The sequence below is a fragment of the Podarcis vaucheri genome, assembly GCF_965113315.1.
Source record: "Podarcis vaucheri genome assembly, chromosome: 1".
Classification (NCBI taxonomy): Eukaryota; Metazoa; Chordata; class Lepidosauria; order Squamata; family Lacertidae; genus Podarcis; species Podarcis vaucheri.
Genome location: NC_138759.1, coordinates 110,311,424 through 110,332,488, shown reverse-complemented (window position 1 = coordinate 110,332,488; position 21,065 = coordinate 110,311,424). Strand labels below are relative to the sequence as shown.

Genomic DNA, 21,065 nt, shown 5'->3' with positions numbered 1-21,065 from the left:
GGTTCCTAGTGGCAAAAGAATCAAGGTAAACCACAAACTGCATAGCATATAAAATACATGGAATGCATGTACATGCACTATACTACATTTATATCATTTAGAGACCATTCTGGTCCCATTTTACAGCTGGCAAACACTGAGGCACAGAAAAAGTGGCTAGCCCAAGATCAGCCAATGAATGTGTGATTTCCCCCCTAACCTTTACTGTGTTAGGAGGACAGAGATGGGTTACAGGAACACTCATCATCTGAACAAGCCACATACTTCATTTATCCAACACGGAAGAGCATTTGCCTTTGCTTAAATCCAAAGAGGTTCTTTGTGGGTGATATGAAATGATGAACATTGACAGGTACATTTGCTATTACACCTAATTAGAATGTCAGTTTTACAGCCCACTACAAAAAAGGAACGACCATAAAGCATTTATATTTTTCAAGTAAAACAAAAGAGATCCTATCTAGAGAATATGTCATCTATTCAAACAGGAGCTGAGAAGGGAACATTTTATTAGGGTCCAGACATAGAGGCGGGGAACATACCAGGCTCTAACCCCATTCTACTGAGGCTACATTGCAAATCTTGCTGGAGACATGATGGAAGCTGTATTAATTCATTGATAATAGTTGTTACTTTGCAGCAGTTTTGCACTCACACTATTACTACTTACACAAACCAATACCAGTTCCAAGTTTGTTTTTGTGAGGAATTAAAACAAATGAATCCCTGTGGACCCACATTTGTGGGTGAACAACAAAATAATTGGCTGGGTACCAGGATTCAAAACAAGTGGCTTGCACACCAAGAGCCCCAGTAGCAGAGTATTAAACTCACAAAGATAAGCAGCACAGTAAAGCATTAGGAATATAGGTTGTCAGACACAGCAGCTGACCTGTTTCTACCCTTCCCACCATGAGCAGACCACACTCTTAAGTAAGTTTAAAATCCTTTACTTGCAGATACAAGGTCTCAGTTCATGCATTGTTCCATGCAGCAGCAAGGACAAGACAGGCAAAATAATATTGGGTAGAAAATACAGCATATAATTCCAAACACTTGCTGCAAGCCTGGGAGGCAAGATCACACACATAAGAGACTGCTTTGAATGAGTCAGACCATTGGTCCATCTAGTATAGTGCTGTCTTCAACAACTGGCAGCAGCACTCTAAGGTTTCAGACTGGGGCCATTCGTAGCCCTGTCTGGAGATGCCAGGGATTGAACCAGGGACCTTTCAGGTGCAAGGCAAATTGTCTACCAGTGAGCCAGGAGGCAGTCATAGAGCTCATCTTTTGCATGGAGAAGATCTCAAGTTCCATACCTGGTATCTCCAGGCAAAACTTGGGAAAGACTCTAGTCTGGAGATCTACTACCAATTAGTTTCAACAATACTAAGCTAGATGGACCCATGAGCAAAGCAAGGAAATAGGCGGCAGCCTTACACCATGTGCCAGTACAATCACGGCACCAGACTTAAAGCTGCTGCTTTAATACTAGAGAGCAGTGACTAAGAACCTGCTTGAACATATGCTTTGCCCCTCTAGAGAATGAGAAGTCAGTCGGCCTGGTTTTAAATTTAGTTGATATTTCACCTAACCTACTTCAACACAAAATGTTCTTATGAAATATGCCACATTTTTTAAAGAAGAAGAAGAAGAAGAAGAAGAAGAAGAAATGGAAATTATGATACGGGGATCAAGAATACCACACATCTATTGGTGAGCTAAAAAACAACAACCACTGAGTAGAGACAAAACAGCATTACAGTGGTACCTCGGGCTACATACACTTCAGGTTACATACGCTTCAGGTTACAGACTCCGCTAACCCAGAAATAGTGCTTCAGGTTAAGAACTTTGCTTCAGGATGAGAACAGAAATCGTGCTCCAGCGGCGCGGCGGCAGCAGGGGGCCCCATTAGCTAAAGTGGTGCTTCAGGTTAAGAACAGACCTCCGGAACGAATTAAGTACTTAACCCGAGGTACCACTGTATATAACAGCTTGCACAAAAATTCACAGTGCTCTGATAGGTGGCTTCTGCAGTTTTTGTGTTTTTGTCTATACAAGGGCTTGTGAGCATTACCGAGCCATCACGGGATAAGGTATGACTTTTCTCATGCAGCAATCTAGTCCCCTCCTGTGTCCAGCAGATTTTTTGGGGATTACAACTCCCATCAATCTCATGGCAGCGCTAACTGCGGCAGATGGAACGTTGTAGTCCAAAACACCTCCACACCACCAGGTTGATGGGGATGCTCTTCTAGTGCAAGACCTAAAACAGACACGCCATGGACCAGGAGACTCCCTTCCACACAGAACTCCTGCGCCACTGCAGGTAGCTGGAGCTCGACAAACCTGAGAGTTGAGATCCTACATGACCCACAGACTGTGCAATCAGCACCCGTGTTGATGTACCACCAAGCAAAGCAGAATAATGCTACCAGTTACTGCAAGGCCATTAGACTGTATGAGGTCTCAACTCTGGGATTGCTAGGTTAAAAATCTGGGGAGCATGCATACAGCTTGACATCTGCCCCCCCCTGCAATTTCACGAGCTTAATAAGGTACATGTATGCAGGGCTGATGCCAAATTTGAGTTGAACCTCAGCAACGTGCCAGGGTTAACCCAACTAGGAGAAGGACCTTCTCCTAGTTGGGTTAACCCTGGTATGGTTACTTGGTGACAGTGATGGTAGCAGTGCTTGGAGTACTAGCCCCAACTGTCTAATGATGGTTGAAGAACATCCACAGTGCCATGCTCAGCTCCCAGTAATTCATGACACGCACCTGACTGATGCTGATCAAAGAGCTAGGCCTTCAATTTCCCAGAATGCCCATCAGAGTCATTGTGGGGAATTAAACTAGAGCTTCCAGATCCAGCCACCTTAAAAAGAGTCCAGAGCAAGCAGCTGTAATGGACCTTGCTGGGACCTTGACAGCTTCCCAAGGTACTCTGTGCTTATGCTGGGTCTACAGGCACGTTCTCTGGCTTTCAACCTGGCCACCATGTTCAGTTCCCAGGTATACATGTGGTTCGTCAAAGGCTCCTTACACTGGCCCATCTGGATGATTATACTGGTGCCACACAATGGGATTGAGCACTGCACCATCACCAATATAGAGGTCGTAACAGGTCATGTGGTATAGTGGTTGGAGCATTCCAACTAGAACCTGGGAGAGCAGGATTCTAATCCACACTGAGTCATGAAGCTCACTGAGTGAGCTTGAGCCAATCACCACCTCTCAGCCTAGGCTACATTCACAGGGTTGTTGTGAGAATATACTGGAGAGGAAGAGAACTATGTATGCCATCTTGAAGGAAAGGTGGCATATAAAAATAAAATAATAACAACATTCCTCAACATGCCAAACATTCATCTGTTGGTCTGGCCTTTCACATTATCTGCTACGATAGTTTTAGAAATGATTTAGATGCTTCCACCTTCCCTTGATTTACAGTCCATCATGAGGCAGAGCATAGAAAAGGCACCCAGCCATGAAGCTTGTGAAACTCTGAGCCAGTTTTAATGAATCCCACATCCAAAATGTGCAATTAGTAAATAAAACACCACTGTGTGCCAGTTTGCAAGCTTTTTTTTTTTAAAAAAAAAAATATGTTTATGATGTTGGTGTTTGCAAGGGAGTTATTTAACATTTTCATAATTACACGATGGCATAATTCAGCATTCAGTGATATCAGTATATAGCCCATGAATGAAAACTGTCAAAGCCTGTTTTCTTCAACAAGATCAATGATAGCATCAAAAGGGAAATGGCACACAGGAAAGGGAACAGCACCAGGAATGCTTCCACCAGACAAGCTCTGGCCTGTGGATGTAGCGTTGCTGTCTTGGACTTGGAAGACTACATCACAAGAGATCCCAGTGGGCCAGAATCTTTCCACTAGAGTAGAAGACTACTGGACCAAGCTGGGCCCCTCTAACCTCAGTGTGGGTGAATTGGAATATAGCTGCTGCAACTATATAGGGTTCAGTATCTGTCTGGTTGTTGTTGAAGCAACATTGTTCTTTCCCCATAACAACCACTGCCCCTGCCCAGTAACCCAAGGATAGGAAAGGCTAACCATAGAGGTTAGCAGCCGTTCTCAACCTTGGGTGCATAGCTGTCAACGTTTCCTCTTTTTTTAAGGGAAATTCCCTTATTCCGAATAAGATTCCTCGCAAGAAAAGGGAAAAGTTGACAGCTATGCTTGGGTGCCCAGGTGTTGTTAGACTTCAACTCCCATCATTCCTAGCTAGCAGGGTCAGGGATGATGTTCAAGAACATCTGGGGACCCAAGACTGAGAAAGGCTGTGTTTGGAGTGTTAGACTGGGAAAGTCTAGGTCCACATCTCCATTCAGCCACAAGCTCACTGGCCGACATCAGGTCAATTTGTTTCTTTCTGTCTGTCTCTGTCTCTCTTTCCGCTGAAGCTATCTCACAGGGTTCTTGCAAGTATAAAGAACCATGCATATTGCCCAGATCTCCTTGGAAGGAGGGAGAGACAAAAATGTACTAGATAAAATAAATGATCAAAGCATAGCATGGTCTGCTGTATCAAAGTAAACATGATGTCAACTTAAAGAAACAAGCAGCATATTTGTTACTTGGAAACTGCCACAGTTTTAGAATCTGTGCCCCAAATATCTTGGGGGCTGCCAGTAAATCAGGGCATGCAATCATTACAGTTGCTAAGCCACTGCAAAAATACAAAGTGAATGCTTTGTCCCCTTAAGATGATTTTGCATGGGATATAACCATGCAAAATCTTCTTAACTTTTATCAGAAAGAATATTCTGTCGAGTTACTATCTAAGGCCACATCCTCACTGTACATTTAAAGCACTATCATGGCACTTTAACTGTCATGGCTTCCTTTAAGGTATCCTGGAAATGGAGTTTGGTAAGGGGGGAGTGAGAATTGTTAGGAGACCCCTGTATCTCTCACTTAGCTAGTATGTTCAGAGTGGTTTAACAGTCTAGCCCTCCTCCCAAGGAACTCTGGAATCATAGCTCTGTGAGGGGAATAAGGGTCTTCACAACCACACAGCCATCCATTTATGAAGAAGAGCTGCAATGTAAACCATGAATCCATTCTTCCTTCTGCCTAACAATTCTAGAATGTGCTTCATACTAGTGTGGTGCAGTGGTTACGAGCGTCAGGCCAGGACTTGATAGGCCAGGGTTCAAAAACCTACTCAGCCATGAAGCTCACTGGGAGACTTTAGTCCAGTTACCACCTCTCAACCGACCTCACAGAGGTGTTGTGAGAATGAATGGGGAGAGGGCAACTGTGTATGCCACCTGCAGTTTCTTGGAGGAAAGGTGGGATATAAATGTAATTCTAAATAAATGAATAAATGCAACGCACTTTCAATCACATAGATAGAATATTCTTAGGAAGCAAAGACCATGTGACAGAATGAGGAGGATGCTTCCAGTGATACAGCTGAGGCCTCCTTAAAGGTGGCAGAGTTGGACACAGATCTGGCCTGTGAGGTCAGATTCACCTTGGAAGTTCTTCCATTTGAGCCCCACTGAAATGAACAGCCGTTGCACAATAGGACGGTTGTGCTTTTGCGCAGCTGTCCATTTCAACAAGGCTTCAACTTTCCCCGTGGTCACTCATGGGATTTTAAATCTGTTTTGCTTAGCTCTGGAAACAAAAATGGCATTATTTGGCTTGCTCTCTTCCTGAGGAGAGAGGTGTCATGTACTTTGCTGAATCACCGTTATCAGAACCTCAGGGGGATAAACGTCGTAAGGAGGACGCAAATGTTCCCTTGATTTTGATTGATTTGTTCCACTCTGAAACACTGGATGAATCTCAAGGGGGAAAGAGATGCGAGGAAGCGACTCCCCCAGTTAAGTAATGTTCACCTGGTCACCTTAGGCAGGCAACAGGCTGCTTTAATTTCCATGCTACCTGCAGAGGAAGTTTCCACAAACACTTTGTGGTAGAGACACTGCAGGTCACTCCACCACCAGTGTGCTTGGCAGAAGGTGATGTCTGTTTTTACTAGCCTGCAAACCCACACTGGTCCACCTCCATAGCTGGTATGAAAACAAAGGCTACTAGCCTAGACTGGTAAAAAAATAAAATGTTTTCAGGCTACTATGTTCTTATAAGAGGGTTAAATAACTTTACGGAGGGCAAGGCAATCAACAGCTACTAACCATAGTAGTGGGGTAGGACAGCTGGAAACAAAAATCACATCTGGCAACCCATGAGCCCCTTTGGTTTCTGATAATAGATGGGAAGACAAATCTAAAAAGCCCAGGACACAAATTCTCACGGCCCTCTAGCAGCTATGGTGGCTCATTTACCAGAAATAATGTACTTAATGTGAACTCTAGAAGTGATTCTGACCAAACTAAGCTTCCTAGAGCAAAATATACACCAGAATTAAGTATACACCAGAGTTAACGCTAAATACACGACTACTGGTAAATGAGCCACCATAGCCTCTAGATGGACATGAAAATTTGTGTTCCAGGCTTTTTAGACTCGTCTACCCATGTACTAGGGACACAGGGTTAAACCATAGAGCCTAGGCCTTGCCAATCAGAAGGTTGGCGGTTCGAGTCCCCGCGACGGGGTGAGCTCCCGTTGCTCGGTCCCTGCTCCTGCCAACCTAGCAGTTAGAAAGCACAGCAGAGTGCAAGTAGATAAATAGGTACCACTCCGGCGGGAAGGTAAATGGCGTTTCCATGCGCTGCTCTGATTTGCCAGAAGTGGCTTAGTCATGCTGGCCACATGACCCGGAAGCTGTACACCAGCTCCCTCGGCCAATAAAGCGAGATGAGCACCGCAACCCCAGAGTTGTCCGCAACTGGACCTAATCGTCAGGGGTCCCTTTACCTTTTTACCCATGTACTATCTGAAACCAAAGCAGCACATTGGTTGCCCGATGTGTAATATATTGGCATTCTTTTCAGCTCTTCTGCTCCCCACTATGGTGGCTGTGTCCCACCTCTGATTTGAGAGACAATATGGGTTCCTTGGCGAATCCTAAGTGGTGAGAGAGTGCTGTTGTGCTCATGACCAGCTCGCAGGCTTCTCACAGGCTTGGGTCACTAGCCTGATGCAACAGGCTCATATTATGTCCTTAGGAACTGTTGTGGACCACAAGCCTGCTGTAAGCCTGAAAAGATATCTTAGAAAAAAGAGATCAGCCATTTTGGATCCAGAAAGAGCAAATAACACCATGCCGGGGGGGGGGTGGCACTGAAGAGGAGGAGACAATTTGCTTTTATCTAAAAATGCCTCTAACAGTTCAAGTGGTTTGAACTGAAAGCTTTGACATCTATGAAGGGTTCAGTCACCAGGCTGCAGCTTAAACTATATTAACACATATACTATACTACAGATGCTCAAGTAAATTTTTTTCCTTAAGCTACAATCATAAACCCCTAAATTGCATAGTAACTTTCCCCCATGTTATCTTAGTATGGTAATTCCAACATTAACATTTCAAGTTTCCCCCTGCCAAATGATATCTATGAAACATGATGCAAAAATACAGTTACGCATAAAAAGAGTTTTCTGAGCAGGCAATGGGGGTGGGTTCTCTCTCCTCTATTCAACACAAGGGGAACTTATCTGCCAATTACTCCTGCACTGGCAAGAAGGTGTCATGTCAAGGCAGGCTAATAATATAGATCAGTGTCTACTCAAGGAAGTGACTCACCTGGCTTTGAAGCCATGTCCACAGCCAATAGTTGAGTAGGAGCAGAGTTTTATCTCCCAGTAAAAGCATCCCCTCAGTGTTGAGATGACTTCCTGAGGTTGAACACAATGGCTAATGGGGAAACTGTAGGTGACTCACTAAACCTGAGTCACACAAATACAAAAAAGGACCAAAGTGGGCAAAGGTGAATTGTTGTGGGGGTTTTTTACAAGCGAGTCATCAGATGAGACATCCATGGCACAAAATTATGAGGAAGGCTGCAAAGACTTATTTCACTACAAATTGCATAAATTGTGTGAGGCGACTCACACATAGAATTATCACAACAGCAGCATGCCTGCTAACTCTACATGCAAACACATTGTGGGCAAGGGCTTTTATGTTCTAAGGTTGATTTTTCAAAATAAATAAATAAATGACACAACAATGTTTCAGCATCTAAAAAGACACCACAGCCCAGTACTAGCCATTGTGTTCTTAAACTTGCAAGTTTGTATTTATTTATTAAAGAGATGTAAGAAATCTTACTAAGAGACATTCTTCACAAAGTGGCACAGGGTTGTGACCAACTCGGAGTAGTCCCATTTAAATGAATGAATCAATCTAAGTTAGTCATGTCTAGTAACTTCAGTGGGGCTGCTCCGAGCAGGTCTAGCACTGGATACCACTCTTAAAAAATAAACATTAAAAAAATGTAACTAATGCAATGTACAGTCATACCTTGGTTGCCGAACGCCTTGGAACTTGTACGTTTTGGCTCCCGAGCAATCAAAAACCAGAAGTGAGTGTTCTGGTTTGCAAACAATTTTTGGAAGCCAGACATCCAGGGCGGCTTCCACGACTTCCGATTGGCTGCAGGACACTCCTTCAGCCAATCAGAAGCCACATCTTGGTTTTCGAACGGACTCCCGGAATGCATTCTGTTCAAGAACCAAGGTACGACTGTAATTTAATACCATTTAAAACATCCACTGCTAAAGCTAGCAAAGGAGCTCCACATTGTCCAGCATAACATAAGCATACCAAAAAAAGTCAATAACAATTTCTACAGCTTAATTTACAACTAGCCACCAAATGCCATGACCACAAGGTGGGTCTTCAAGGCCCAATCTCATGTCGCTGAAATCCACCGTGAAATCTGTTCCATGTATCTGACGGTCTACTTGTCTTTATAGGTGTGCACTTAAGTAGGCCCTCTGGAGTGAATCTTAAGGCACAGGTAAGTTGATACAGGTGTCACCCAGTTCTTTTAAGTAATCCAGTCTCAAAAGAGCCATTGTTTTAAAAGTCATCACCAGCACCTTAAATTAAGCTTGCAATGCACTGGATATGTACCAAAACCACCTGACGTATAGGTTATATAAATCTAAAAACCAACACACCAAGACAACATATCTTCATCTCATTGACAAAACTTACCTAAGCTTTTCAGCAGACACTCCACATAAATTCACAGCCTAAAATGGTCTAGTCAGATCATTCAGAATCCATCAGAAGTGTTCAATGATGACTCTCAGAACTGACCATATAATAGCCAGAATGAGAGGATGGTGCCCATGTTAGTCATTTTACTCTTAGCTGGGAATACAAACACATCAAGACTACTGCACTCCCACAGTTCTATATAAAATAGCGTGTGCCAGGAATACGGATGAAGCACCATAGAAAATGCTTTAAAATATTATTGGGGCTAGGGGTATTATCAGCCAGTAGGCACATCAACCTATACAACTTGATATACAGCATAATCAGGAGTTACTTGTGTATAAATATTGCAGTGCCATTTCCAGCTTTTCCCTTCAGCTAAAAATAAATCTTTGTGGCCAAGAGTGTTTATACTCTGGTGCTGCAGCCCCTCATAATGGCTGGCATCTGTCTGAATTGTAATTTTTCTTTTCATGAGCAGAAAGAGGAACAACAGTTCAGTCACCATACATGATTATTCCCAGGGATGGTCGGGTTGGTCTTACCATGAAGTGACATGAAGACGTGGAATTTTGGCAGTAGATTCCAGAGGGGGCACCATTTTCCTGCCTCCAATCTTCATCTCTGTGCTCGATTAAAAACTGCATGGGAGGAGGGGTGTCATTTTAACATTTTTGCCTTATTTGCTCAAAATAAATCAGAGGGAAGCATTGTCAAGTCCACAGATGATGGTGCATTGTATGAGTTCAACAAAGAACAAGACTAGAGGTAAACAAATGTGGATTTTGCTTAAGTGATTATTCTGGCTTTGACAAAACAATTGACAAAATGACGCCAATTCATAGTTATCAGCTTTCTGAATGTTACCTGCAGTAACAAGACACAAAACCTGCTGTTTCTGTTTCAGTGGGTAATAGTAGAGAACACATACAGGCTGTATCCATACATAACACTAAGCCATAATTTAGTGTTGCAAAGATATAATAATAATAATAATAATAATAATAATAATAATAATAATAATAATATGTTTGTTTATTTATTCATTCATTAATGCATGCATGCATACATACATACTCCACCCATCCCAGCCACTCTGGGTGGCTTCCAACAAAATATTAAAAATACACTAAAACATTAAAAACTTCTTTAAACAGGGCTGCCTTCAGATGTCTTCTAAAAGTCAGATAGCTGTTTATTTCCTTGACATCTGATGGGAGGGCATTCCACAGGGCAGGCACCGCTACCGAGAAGGCCCTCTGCCTGTTTCCCTGTAACCTCACTTCTCGCAGTGAGGGGACCACCAGAAGGCCCTCAGAGCTGGACCTCAGTGTCCAGGCTGAGTGACGGGGGTGGAGACACTCCTTCAGGTATACTGGGCCGAGGCTGTTTAGGGCTTTAAAGGTCAGGTTATGTGTCCCCCTTCCCCTCTCTTGTTCCAGGTATGGCTACGAAGAAAAGATTGTAAACTTCTGCTTCCATGTTAGATTGACCACAATTTATTGTTATGCCTAAGCCCTAAACTATGGTTATGAATTGTTGAAACAAGATAGCATCACAAATTGTGGTTTGAACTACTGTTTGAACAAATCACTACAAGGATTAGCCAAAGTCTGCCCAGACATGAAAGTCACAACAAGGCATGATCAATCTAAAACAAAAGAAAAACACTCCAAACACCTCCTTGAAGGTGCACCAAAGAGGAAAGAAGAAGCATGAGAGCTCACTGCAGTTCATAACACTAAAACATGGTTTAATGCAGCCCTCCATCCCTTCAAATATTGCTGGACTACAGCTCTCATTCTCCATGACCTCTGGTTATGCTAGCTGCAGTTGATGGGAGTTGGAGTCCAATGACATATGGAGGGTCACAGCTTCCCTACCTGAGTTAATGTTATGTATGAATGCAGCCATTATGTGGCACTGAACACTGAATGAAAATCTCAGCTTTAATATGAAAAACGGTCTAGGTTTCTAGTCCTTATGGCAGCAAATGTATGCTTGAAAATATATGGTCAATGCCTATGGACTATGAGGCTTAAATGTCTATGACCAGGGCAGGACCAGCAAGTACTATATATATATATATATATATGCAGGTTTTGGTGTCTTCGGGTGTCTTCCCGTGTAAGAGTCGGGGTGTCTGGGCGACGTTTCGACGAGGTCTCACCCAGACACCCCGACTCTTACACGGGAAGACACCCGAAGACACCAAAACCTGCATTCCTGTACCCGTGAAAATCTACGAAAGCAAATATATATATATGCATGCCAGAAGAAAGATTGCAAAATAAAATTATGCAAACTGAGCTCAGCTTGCATAATGTACACAGGTTGCAGAATTCATCTTTTCTTCCCTTTGCCTAAATGCAATTTTTCCATTATTTCACCAATGAGTACACAAATCCCTGACAATGCACCATCATCTTGTTGGATTGGTCTTGTGCTTCTTTCCATATTGTGGTAATACAACAACTCTACACTTTACTCTACAAAATTATACTGATATTTCCACAGCAAACACATAAAAGGAGGGTGTCCCATCAGCATCCTTATGTACACATCTATAAGCATCAGTGAGCCCAGGCCCAATCAGGGTTTTGAAGCTCATGGGGTTATGTATTTTTGCACATTACCCCAGCCCACGAGCGCTGAGAAATTCCAGGGGTTTGAGACACTTACCTAGGATTTGTACTTCCTTTTGGAATGAGGCACAGTGGAGACTGCAGTGTCTTTATAATATAAGGTTTCTTTACACATATATACAACCTGAGCCTGTGATGGGGGGTTCACAGCATTAACACCCCAATAGAGTCTTGTTTCTCTCCCACCCCACCCCCATAGCCACAGTCTTGGATTCAAACAGAAATCAATCACTGCCCATACTCTCTCTCCAGCTTTTCTTTTGGCCCACATCACAGCAACTCAACTCTAAACTCTGGCTTAACTAACCATGAGCTGGGGGGGGGGCACCACCCATTTGCCATCTCGCACAGAGCCCCTTTCCTTTGTTTCCCTTAATGGCCCATCACCCTGGCTATGACCTCAGTGAAGGAAGCTAGCCTGACTTATATTGTAACACTTGCTGGATGGAGGTGTTAAAACGATCTTGAATACAGCCTCCTTCCTCCCCCCCCCCAAAAAAAAACTTATAACACTGTGTGTGCGCGCATGTGTGCGCACACACACACATGGTAAAGATCAGGACGACATGGGGTTGGGGGGCCAACTCCCATCTCTTGTGGGGCTCAGTTAGTGCCAGCGCCTTCTGTCAGGAGTTTGGGTGTAACCTTCAACGCCTCCCTTTCTATGGAGGTGCAGGTTGCAATTGCGGCGAAGGCGGCATTTTCCCACTTCCACTGTGCTAAGCAGCTGGTCCCTTACCTTTCTCGCCCTGATCTCGCCACAGTGATCCATGTGATGGTCACCTCCAGGCTTGACTACTGTAATTCGCTCTACGCGGGGCTGCCCTTGAAGCTGACCCAAAAACTCCAGCAGGTGCAGAAGGCCGTGGTGAGGCTCCTTACGAGGTCCTTGCCACGGGACCACATTCATCCAGTGCTACACCAGCTGCACTGGCTCCCGGTGGAGTACAGGGTCAGGTTTAAACCTTTAAAGCTCTATACAACCTAGGACCCTCGTACTTACGGGACCGCCTCTCCTGGTACACCCTACAGAGGACCTTATGGTCCACAAACAATAATAGTTTGGAGGTCTTGGACCTCAAGGAGTTTAGACTGGCCTTGACCAGGGCCAGAGCCTTTTCAGCCCTGGCCCCAGTCTGGTGGAACGCTCTGTCACAAGAGACCAGGGCCCTGTGGGATTTGACATCTTTCCACACGGCCTGCAAGATGGAGCTGTTGTGCCAGGCCTTTGGTCCGGGCCCAGTCTGACCCCCTTCTTTCTATGGGGCCCTGTGTTTAAGTGGCCTCCTTGGCTCTTTCTATCAGCCCATATGGGACCAGTACGTGTGGCTGGGCCTAGTGTACTTTTAATTCCTTACCCCTACGGTTTTGATTCGTGGGTTCCCACTTAATTTTATTTTGATTTTAAATGTGATTCTAATTGTATTTTAAACTAATCGTTTGATTTTGTGTTGTTATTGTATTATTTATTTGGTGTTAGCTGCCCTGAGCCTAGTCTCCTCCAGGGAGTGTGGGGTATAAATAAAAAAATATTATTATTATTATTATTATTATTATTATTATTATTATTATTATTATTAAGGTTGGCCTTAACCACAGTGCTGCTGACGTAATACTTAATCACAATTTAGGTGGGTGGCACTCCAGGTGGGAGGAGAGGGAAAATGCACTCTCACAGCCCTCTTTTAGTAGCTTAATCCAGTGGCGTCGCAATGGGGGAGCATGGGGGGCGGTACTCTAAGGGTTCCATGCCTGCGGGGGTGGCAAGAAGTCACCCCACAGGGGCTCGTGGCAGCGCGAGCAGCCATCGCGCCACCGCCTTTGGAGGATCCTCCGTTCACAGCGGCAACCACAAGCAGAGGATCGCGGCACCTGCAGCAAACTGCTAAGTACAGTGCATGTACGGCGTTGCACGCATGCGCTGTACGTAGCGGCGACACACATGCGTTGTATAGTGGTTTTCCGCCGGCACCGCTCCAGTGCCATACGGATGCTGCCGGGGTCCTCTGCTCACTGCTGCAGCCGCAATTGAAGGATTCTCCATTCATGGCTGTAGCGGCACCGGAGGGTTCCCAGCACCGTCTGTATGGCGCTAGAGTGGCTCAGGCGGCAAACCACTATACAAAGCATGTGCGGTGTCGCTATGCATCGTACATAGCAATGCTGCACATGCTTCCTATGTCGTGACACCTGCCCCAGGTGTCACGACGCCTTCCTTCGTCCCTGGCTTAATCAGAACCAAAGATTAATAGGAACATAGGAAGGCACATAGTATCAGGTCAGACTAACTATCTAGCCCAGTGCTTTCTATCTAAATGGCAGAGGGTCTCCCGTGTCTCTGGCAGAGGTCTCTCCCCTCATCTGCTACCTGATTCTTTTCACCGGAAACATCAGAGTTCGAACTCGGCGCCTTCATCACACAGAGCATGTGCTCCACCCACCAAGTCCATTTCCTCCACTCGGGAGCATTATGACTGCACCAGCCTTCCAAGTCTAAAATCTGTTTCTGCAATTCTCAGAATGTGCAGAAACAGAGATTTCTGTTCTATTCTAAACTCTCAGCTTGATGGCACATTTCTAAACAACTGAATTTTTATTTTTATTTTAAGCAATCAGCATTCAGAGATATGGGAAGAGCATTTTACAAAAAGGTACTTTGCAGCCCCTGGAAGCATATTGGCATTGACTCAGACAATGGAGGCTTATATATCCCCCAAAAGAAGTCAAGAGAAGCTTGTTAGCTAGTAGTGAAATAAACAGCCCCCAGAATTTTCAGCCAGTTATTGACAAATCTTTTAGTGACCAGAAAGGATCTTTGCAGTTCTCAAAAGAACAACCTGGGCTGGCCATCCATTGCAGTGCCAATGTATAGGGTACAGGGTGTGGGTGGGTGTATTACGATCACATGAAATGGACACACATAGGAAGTGTCTCCCACTAGGCAGAAGCATTGCTGCGACTGCACTTATTTGAAAACATGGGTCTCTTGAGAGACCTTGCAGCATCTTCTGTGACCCATTAGGCAGCCAACTACAGGGCTATTGAGCTGAAGGTATTTCTCTCAGGAGGATTTCATGCAGACAAAAACACACACACGTCACAGCAACTGAGAAAATTTCTGGAACTGAGACACTAAGAATTGTAACTGTGGCCTTCTGCACACAAGCAAATGCTCCACTGCTCTTATGACTCTTATATTATGACTCTTCCCCTAGACCATGACCATATTATATTAATGTTATGTTATGTTGTTATGTTATGTTATGTTATGTTATGTTATGTTATGTTATGTTGTTGTTATGTTATGTTATGTTATGTTATGTTATGTTATGTTATGTTATGTTATGTTATGTTATGTTATGTTATGTTATGTTATGTTATGTTATGTTATTATAGATAATTTATTACGGTCGGAGACCAGCTTATAAAACACACTTGGGGGTACAATCTCAGAAGGAAGGCAAACATTTAAAACAATGTGCAACAATAAATTTAAAATTTATTAATGTGATAAGAGTATAGACACTTAAAACTTTAAGATAAGCTACCATAGAGAGATGTACATTACATTACATTACATTACATTACATTACATTACATTACATTACTATACTATACTATACTATACTATACTATACTATACTATACTATACTATACTATACTATACTATACTATACTATATTATATTATATTATATTATATTATATTATATTATATTATATTATATTATATTATATTATTACATTACATTACATTACATTACATTATATTATATTATATTATATTATATTATATATTATTATATTGTTGCTGCTATTATTTCATTTATGAATCTCTTCCCATTAGGCATCTCAAAGAAATTTACAACATAACAACATATAAAGAACAGTTACATGTATAAAAACTGTTCAAACAATTTAACAGTTTTCATATATGTAACTTTTACATATTTATATACGATACCTGCTGTTCGTATAACAATCTCTGTTAAGTCTGCTTCCTGTCTAAACAACATATGGGTACAAAATTATAAATATTAAAAAAAGAGTTTAAAACAACAGCCTATACATAAAATCTATTCAAATTCATTTCAAATACTATTTTTAATGTGTTTTAAAAATAAAGAATAAAAAATATTATTTCCAATGACTTCTTTTTTGAATTCTGATAAACCATAATAGCTCCAATATTGAATAAACTCATACCAGAAATCTAACCAGTAGTATGTGCAGGCACGCGTGTGCACACGCGCACGCACACACACAGTTTTATCTTTCTAGAACTTCATATTTTATACTCTCTGACCAGGCAAATATGGAAGGTTGGGCTCCTAGTATCTATTTAGCAGTGTCTGACCAATCCTGAGGCATCACCTTGCACCTCTCTATACTCTTCTGAACCTGAAGAGTTCAGAGGCCTGAGTACATGTACTCTATGATACTTCACTACCGTAAGTCCCACTCTCCTCCAGCACCATAATTCAAAAGCATCAATTCTTTGGCGATCAGCCTTCTTTATGGTCCAACTCTCACTTCCATACATCACTACTGAGAAAACCGTAGCTTTAACTTGATGCTTTTGAATTATGGTGCTGGAGGAGACTCCTGAAAGTCCCATGGACTGCAAGAAGATCAAACCTCTCCATTCTTAAGGAAATCAGCCCTGAGTGCTCACTGGAAGGACAGATCCTGAAGCTGAGGCTCCAATACTTTGGCCACCTCACGAGAAGAGAAGACTCCCTGGAAAAGTCCCTGATGTTGGGAAAGATGGAGGGCACAAGGAGAAGGGGACAACAGAGGACGAGATGGTTGGACAGTGTTCTCGAAGCTACAAACATGAGTCTGACCAAACTGTGAGAGACAGTGGAAGACAGAAGTGCCTGGCGTGCTCTGGTCCATGGGGTCACGAAGAGTCGGACACGACTAAACGACTAAACAGCAACAACAACAAAGTCCCACTCTCAGTCCCTGAAAGATCCCTCTATCTTTCCAAAGTGGGGACACCAGAGCAAGGCGCCACGTTTGCACAGCCTCCCTCACCCATGTGTAGAACCTTCACTTCACACAATCTTAAAAGCACTGCTGGATCAGAGCAGTGGCCTTATCTAGTCCAGCATCCTCCTCTCACAGTGACCAACCGGGAAAACCTACAAGCAAAACCTGAGCACAACAGCTACTGCTGCAGGTCCCAGCAAGTTGGCATTCATCCTGCCTCCGGTCTTCCAATCCACTAGTGCCAACCTTCTCCGATAGCTTGTCTCCACACCACTGAACCTTGCAGTTCAGTGTTGCAAATCTCTGCACTCTCTCTCTCTCTCTCCCTTTGTCGAGCCCTCCTCCAGATCTGAGGCAGCGAAGTCAGCTTCTTGGCGTTGCTAAGCTGCTGCCTTCACCTGCTATTTCTCCTCAGAAAGGCAGTTTTCTTGCTCTTCAGCTGAACTTCTGTGAGCCTGAGCTGGGGACATTTCCCCCCCCTTGTGCCACCTTAGGAGTTTGAGCTGCTTCAGCAAAGGAAGGCAAACATGGCCTTGCACTGCACTGTTGAAGCTTGGAGGCAGGGGAGAAATCTGCCTTTAGCAGCAGCCTCTGCATAAATTTCAGTGTTGCACAGGCTCCAAATGCAGATTTCTAAAGCCACTCTTGCCTGCCTGTTGTGAAGATTCTCTAAGCTGGGAAGATCTGAGAATTCTTTGCTGAGTGGATCTTGAACTTGTGTTTGTGTAATAATGCAACAGCAATAATGCATCTTAGAAAGGGCAGAGGAGCAGTTAGAAAGTAAAAGGCCTTGCCTTGGAGTCCAAAGATGCCAGATAAAAAACTGCAAACTGCCACTTCATTCATATTTAATTCCTATATTTATATACCACTTAATTTCAGAGCAGTCTCCAAGTGACTTACAATAGATAGCAGGGCCAGCCCACACATGAGGCAAGGTGAGACGACTGCCTCAGGTGGCACAATCCACAGGGGCAGTGGATCCCAATTTAGATTTTGATTCCCCTTTTGTTCCTGCTGACAATCTTTGCTCCCCGCTTCTTCACTGGCCGGGGGGGGGGGTGCCATTTGTGCTTTGCCTCAAGTGTCAAAATGGCTTTGGCAGACCTAGATAGAGACGTGTGTGTGTGTGTTTGTGTGTGCACACAGAAAGCACAGACATGCATGCAACTCATTCTGGCTACAATCCTAAATACACTTTCTAGGGAGGGAGTAAGCCCAATTGAACACAGTGGGACTTGCTTCTGAGTAAGTGTCTGCAAGAAAACACTGTTGATGTTGTAAGCATGCAGTCTTGTGCTACTGGGGAAGCTGTGTGAATCATCTTGGAAGACTGGATGGCAGGTGACAAATGCCAGTCAAAATGAGAGCTTGATTAAAGAGGCAGAGAGAGGATTTATCCCAGGAGCATGCATCAGATGTATGCAGGGCAGACAAAGTGGCTGCAAAGAAGTCGAGAAGGTTGGGGACAGCAAAAAGACCCAAAAACAACTGGATGCCCAATGCAGCACAAAAATCCCTTAACAGCACAATTTCCTATGTGTATTGACTTGGAAGTCCTACTGAGCTCAATAGGAAGATGAACAGTGTATGGATTATCTCAGCAATGAACACACAAAACAACGGATTTTAAAAAATGGAACAGGGACAAAAGGCAATTCATTATCTTTAAAAGCATGACAAACCACAGCGAACAGCTTCAAAATTCAAATATTGTATAAATTCCAGTATATCTGAAGGAGCGTCTCCCCCTCCCCCATCGTTCTACCCGGACACTGAGGTCCAGCACCGAGGGCCTTCTGGCCGTTCCCTCGCTACGAGAAGCCAAGTTACAGGGAACCAGGCAGAGGGCCTTCTCGGTAGTGGCGCCTTCCCTGTGGAACACCCTCCCACCAGATGTCAAAGAGAACAACAACTACCAGGCTTTTAGAAGACATCTGAAGGCAGCCCTGTTTAGGGAAGCTTTTAATGTTTGATGTATTATAGTATTTTAATATTCTTTTGGAAGCCGCCCAGAGTGGCTGGGGAAGCCAAGCCAGATGGGTGGGGTATAAATAATAAATTATTATTATTATTATTATTGTTGTTGTTGTTGTTGTTGTTGTTGTTGCTCCTGAGGAAAAACTACACTGGAATCTGAACTGCAGAAATAAAGCCAGTTGCTCAGCTGGAATCCCAGGCTTGATACACTTGAGAGACAGTGTGGTGTAGTGGTTGGAGTGTTGGACTAGGAGCTGGGAGACCAGGGCTCAAATCCCCACAAAGTCACTAAGTTCACTGGGGGACCTGAAACCAGTCATGGCCTCTCAGCCTAGCCTACCTCACAGAGTTGCTGTGGGGGGGGGGGTAAAATGAGGAGAGAGAGAAACATGTAGGCCACCTTAAGCTCCTTGGAGAAAAAATAGATTTATTTTTTTAAAATTGTGAAGTTAATATAATCAAAATCAAACCCAATTAGCATTTTTCAAAGTGGGATGTGGAGACCTATAAAGCACAGTGAGGCTACAATCCTTAGAACACTTAACTAGGTAAAGGTAAAAAGAGTAAAGGACCTCTGGACAGTTAAGTCCAGTCAACGGCAACTTTGGGGTGCAGCGCTCATCTCGTTTTCAGGCCGAGGGAGCTGGTGTTTGTCCACAGACAGTTTTCAGGGTCATGTGCCCAGCATGACTAAACCACTTCTGGTGCACAGAGGACCGTGATGGAAACCAGAGCACACGGAAACGGCATTTACCTTCCCACCACAGTGGTACCTATTTATCTACTTGCACTGGCGTGCTTTCGAACTGATAGGCTGGCCAGTTGCTGGGTTGACTGGGGCTGATGAGGGTTGCACTCCAACAACACCTTGAGGTGGAAGCCCACAGATGTCTTGTACTTGGTGTCCACACAAAAAAGGGGTGCTTGAGGTCCTCAACCAATTCGTCAACTAACCCGGGGTTCTAGAACTGTTCTGCAGCCCACCAATGGTCTGTCCGCAAGCTTCATTCAGGTGTGCCAGTGTTCTCACTTACAACTTGAATTTGAAGGAGTTCTATCACATTCAAATTGCAATACAGTAAGATACAAGGTAAGAAAGATGCATTAAAAAATACGATTAAAAATCATGCAGCATCTCGCACGTTGCATTGCAATTGCTGCAACAGGCAAAAAAATCATGATGTGGTCTGCCAGGAACCTCAAAAATCCACCCCCCTTCTTTCTTTCTTTTTGATATATATATATATATATATTTAATTTTACAAGCGAAAGGTTATAACAGTACCAGATACATAACCATATATAGAGATTTCTCTGGATCTCCCAACTTCCCACACTCCCCTCCATGGGTCCTATTGTCAACATCTTCAACTGCATATTAAACAACATGTGGAGGAACCTCAGAAATCTATGGCGGGGTGGAGTTTCAGAACTACTGAACTAAAACTTTACAGTGCAACCCTAACAATATCTACTCAGAAGTACTGGTAAGTCTCACTGAATTCCATGGAGCTTACTCCCAGCTAAGTGGAGTTAGGACTCCAGCCTTCCTGTTAATTAACTCAGCAATTTTATATACAATATGTGAAATTCCTTCATACGGAGGGGGGAAAAAACCCCATGAAAACAGGAAGAGAGAGGAAGTATACTGTCGAGCGGAACAACCTGAGCTCCAAAAGTGTTCCTAACGCCGTACAGTCTAGTACTACCATATGGCACTTTTGTTCACATTGAAATGTACTTGAGGCAGAACTAATGAATCCATCGTTTTATTGGCAGAGGCACCAAGCCTATTAATAAAGGCCTCAATCAGAATAGGCTTGCAGAGCAATTCCCAAAAGATGGTTAAGGCTTGACAGACGGCTGTGGGAGGCTTGTCGGTGAATTGTCAGGGACTGCCAGCAGTGCGTCTGGGGAACAGCGCTGAAAAAGAAACTTTGGAACAGTCTCTTCCAGGTCATAAAGGTAAAGGTAAAGGTACCCCTGCCCGAACGGGCCAGTCTTGACAGACTGTGGGGTTTGTGCGCCCATCTCACATCTATTGGCCGGGGGCCAGCGCTGTCCGGGGACACTTCCGGGTCACGTGGCCAGCGTGACATCGCTGCTCTGGCGAGCCAGAGCCGCACACGGAACGCCGTTTACCTTCCCGCTGGTAAGCGGTACCTATTTATCTACTTGCCCCCGGGGGTGCTTTCGAACTGCTAGGTGGGCAGGCGCTGGGACCGAGCAGCGGGAGCGCACCCCGCCGCGGGGATTCGAACCGCCGACCTTTCGATCGGCAAGCCCTAGGCGTTGAGGCTTTAGCCCACAGCGCCACCCGTGTCCCTCTTCC

The 21,065-nt window shown here is 44.0% G+C and overlaps 1 protein-coding gene across 6 annotated transcripts in view; it reads right to left on the bottom strand.

The window, feature by feature from the left end:
• Positions 1-21,065, bottom strand: part of SLC4A10 (solute carrier family 4 member 10) — a 160,378-nt gene that overhangs the window by 115,051 nt on the left and 24,262 nt on the right. For 4 of the 6 annotated variants that reach the window (XM_082197627.1, XM_082197631.1, XM_082197628.1 and 1 more), the window contains exon 2: positions 9,659-9,754. The exons of the other annotated variants lie outside the window; for them this stretch is intronic. In XM_082197627.1, coding sequence (XP_082053753.1) covers positions 9,659-9,754 — 96 coding nt within the window. The remainder of the gene's footprint in view (positions 1-9,658; positions 9,755-21,065) is intronic. 6 annotated transcript variants of the gene reach the window in all.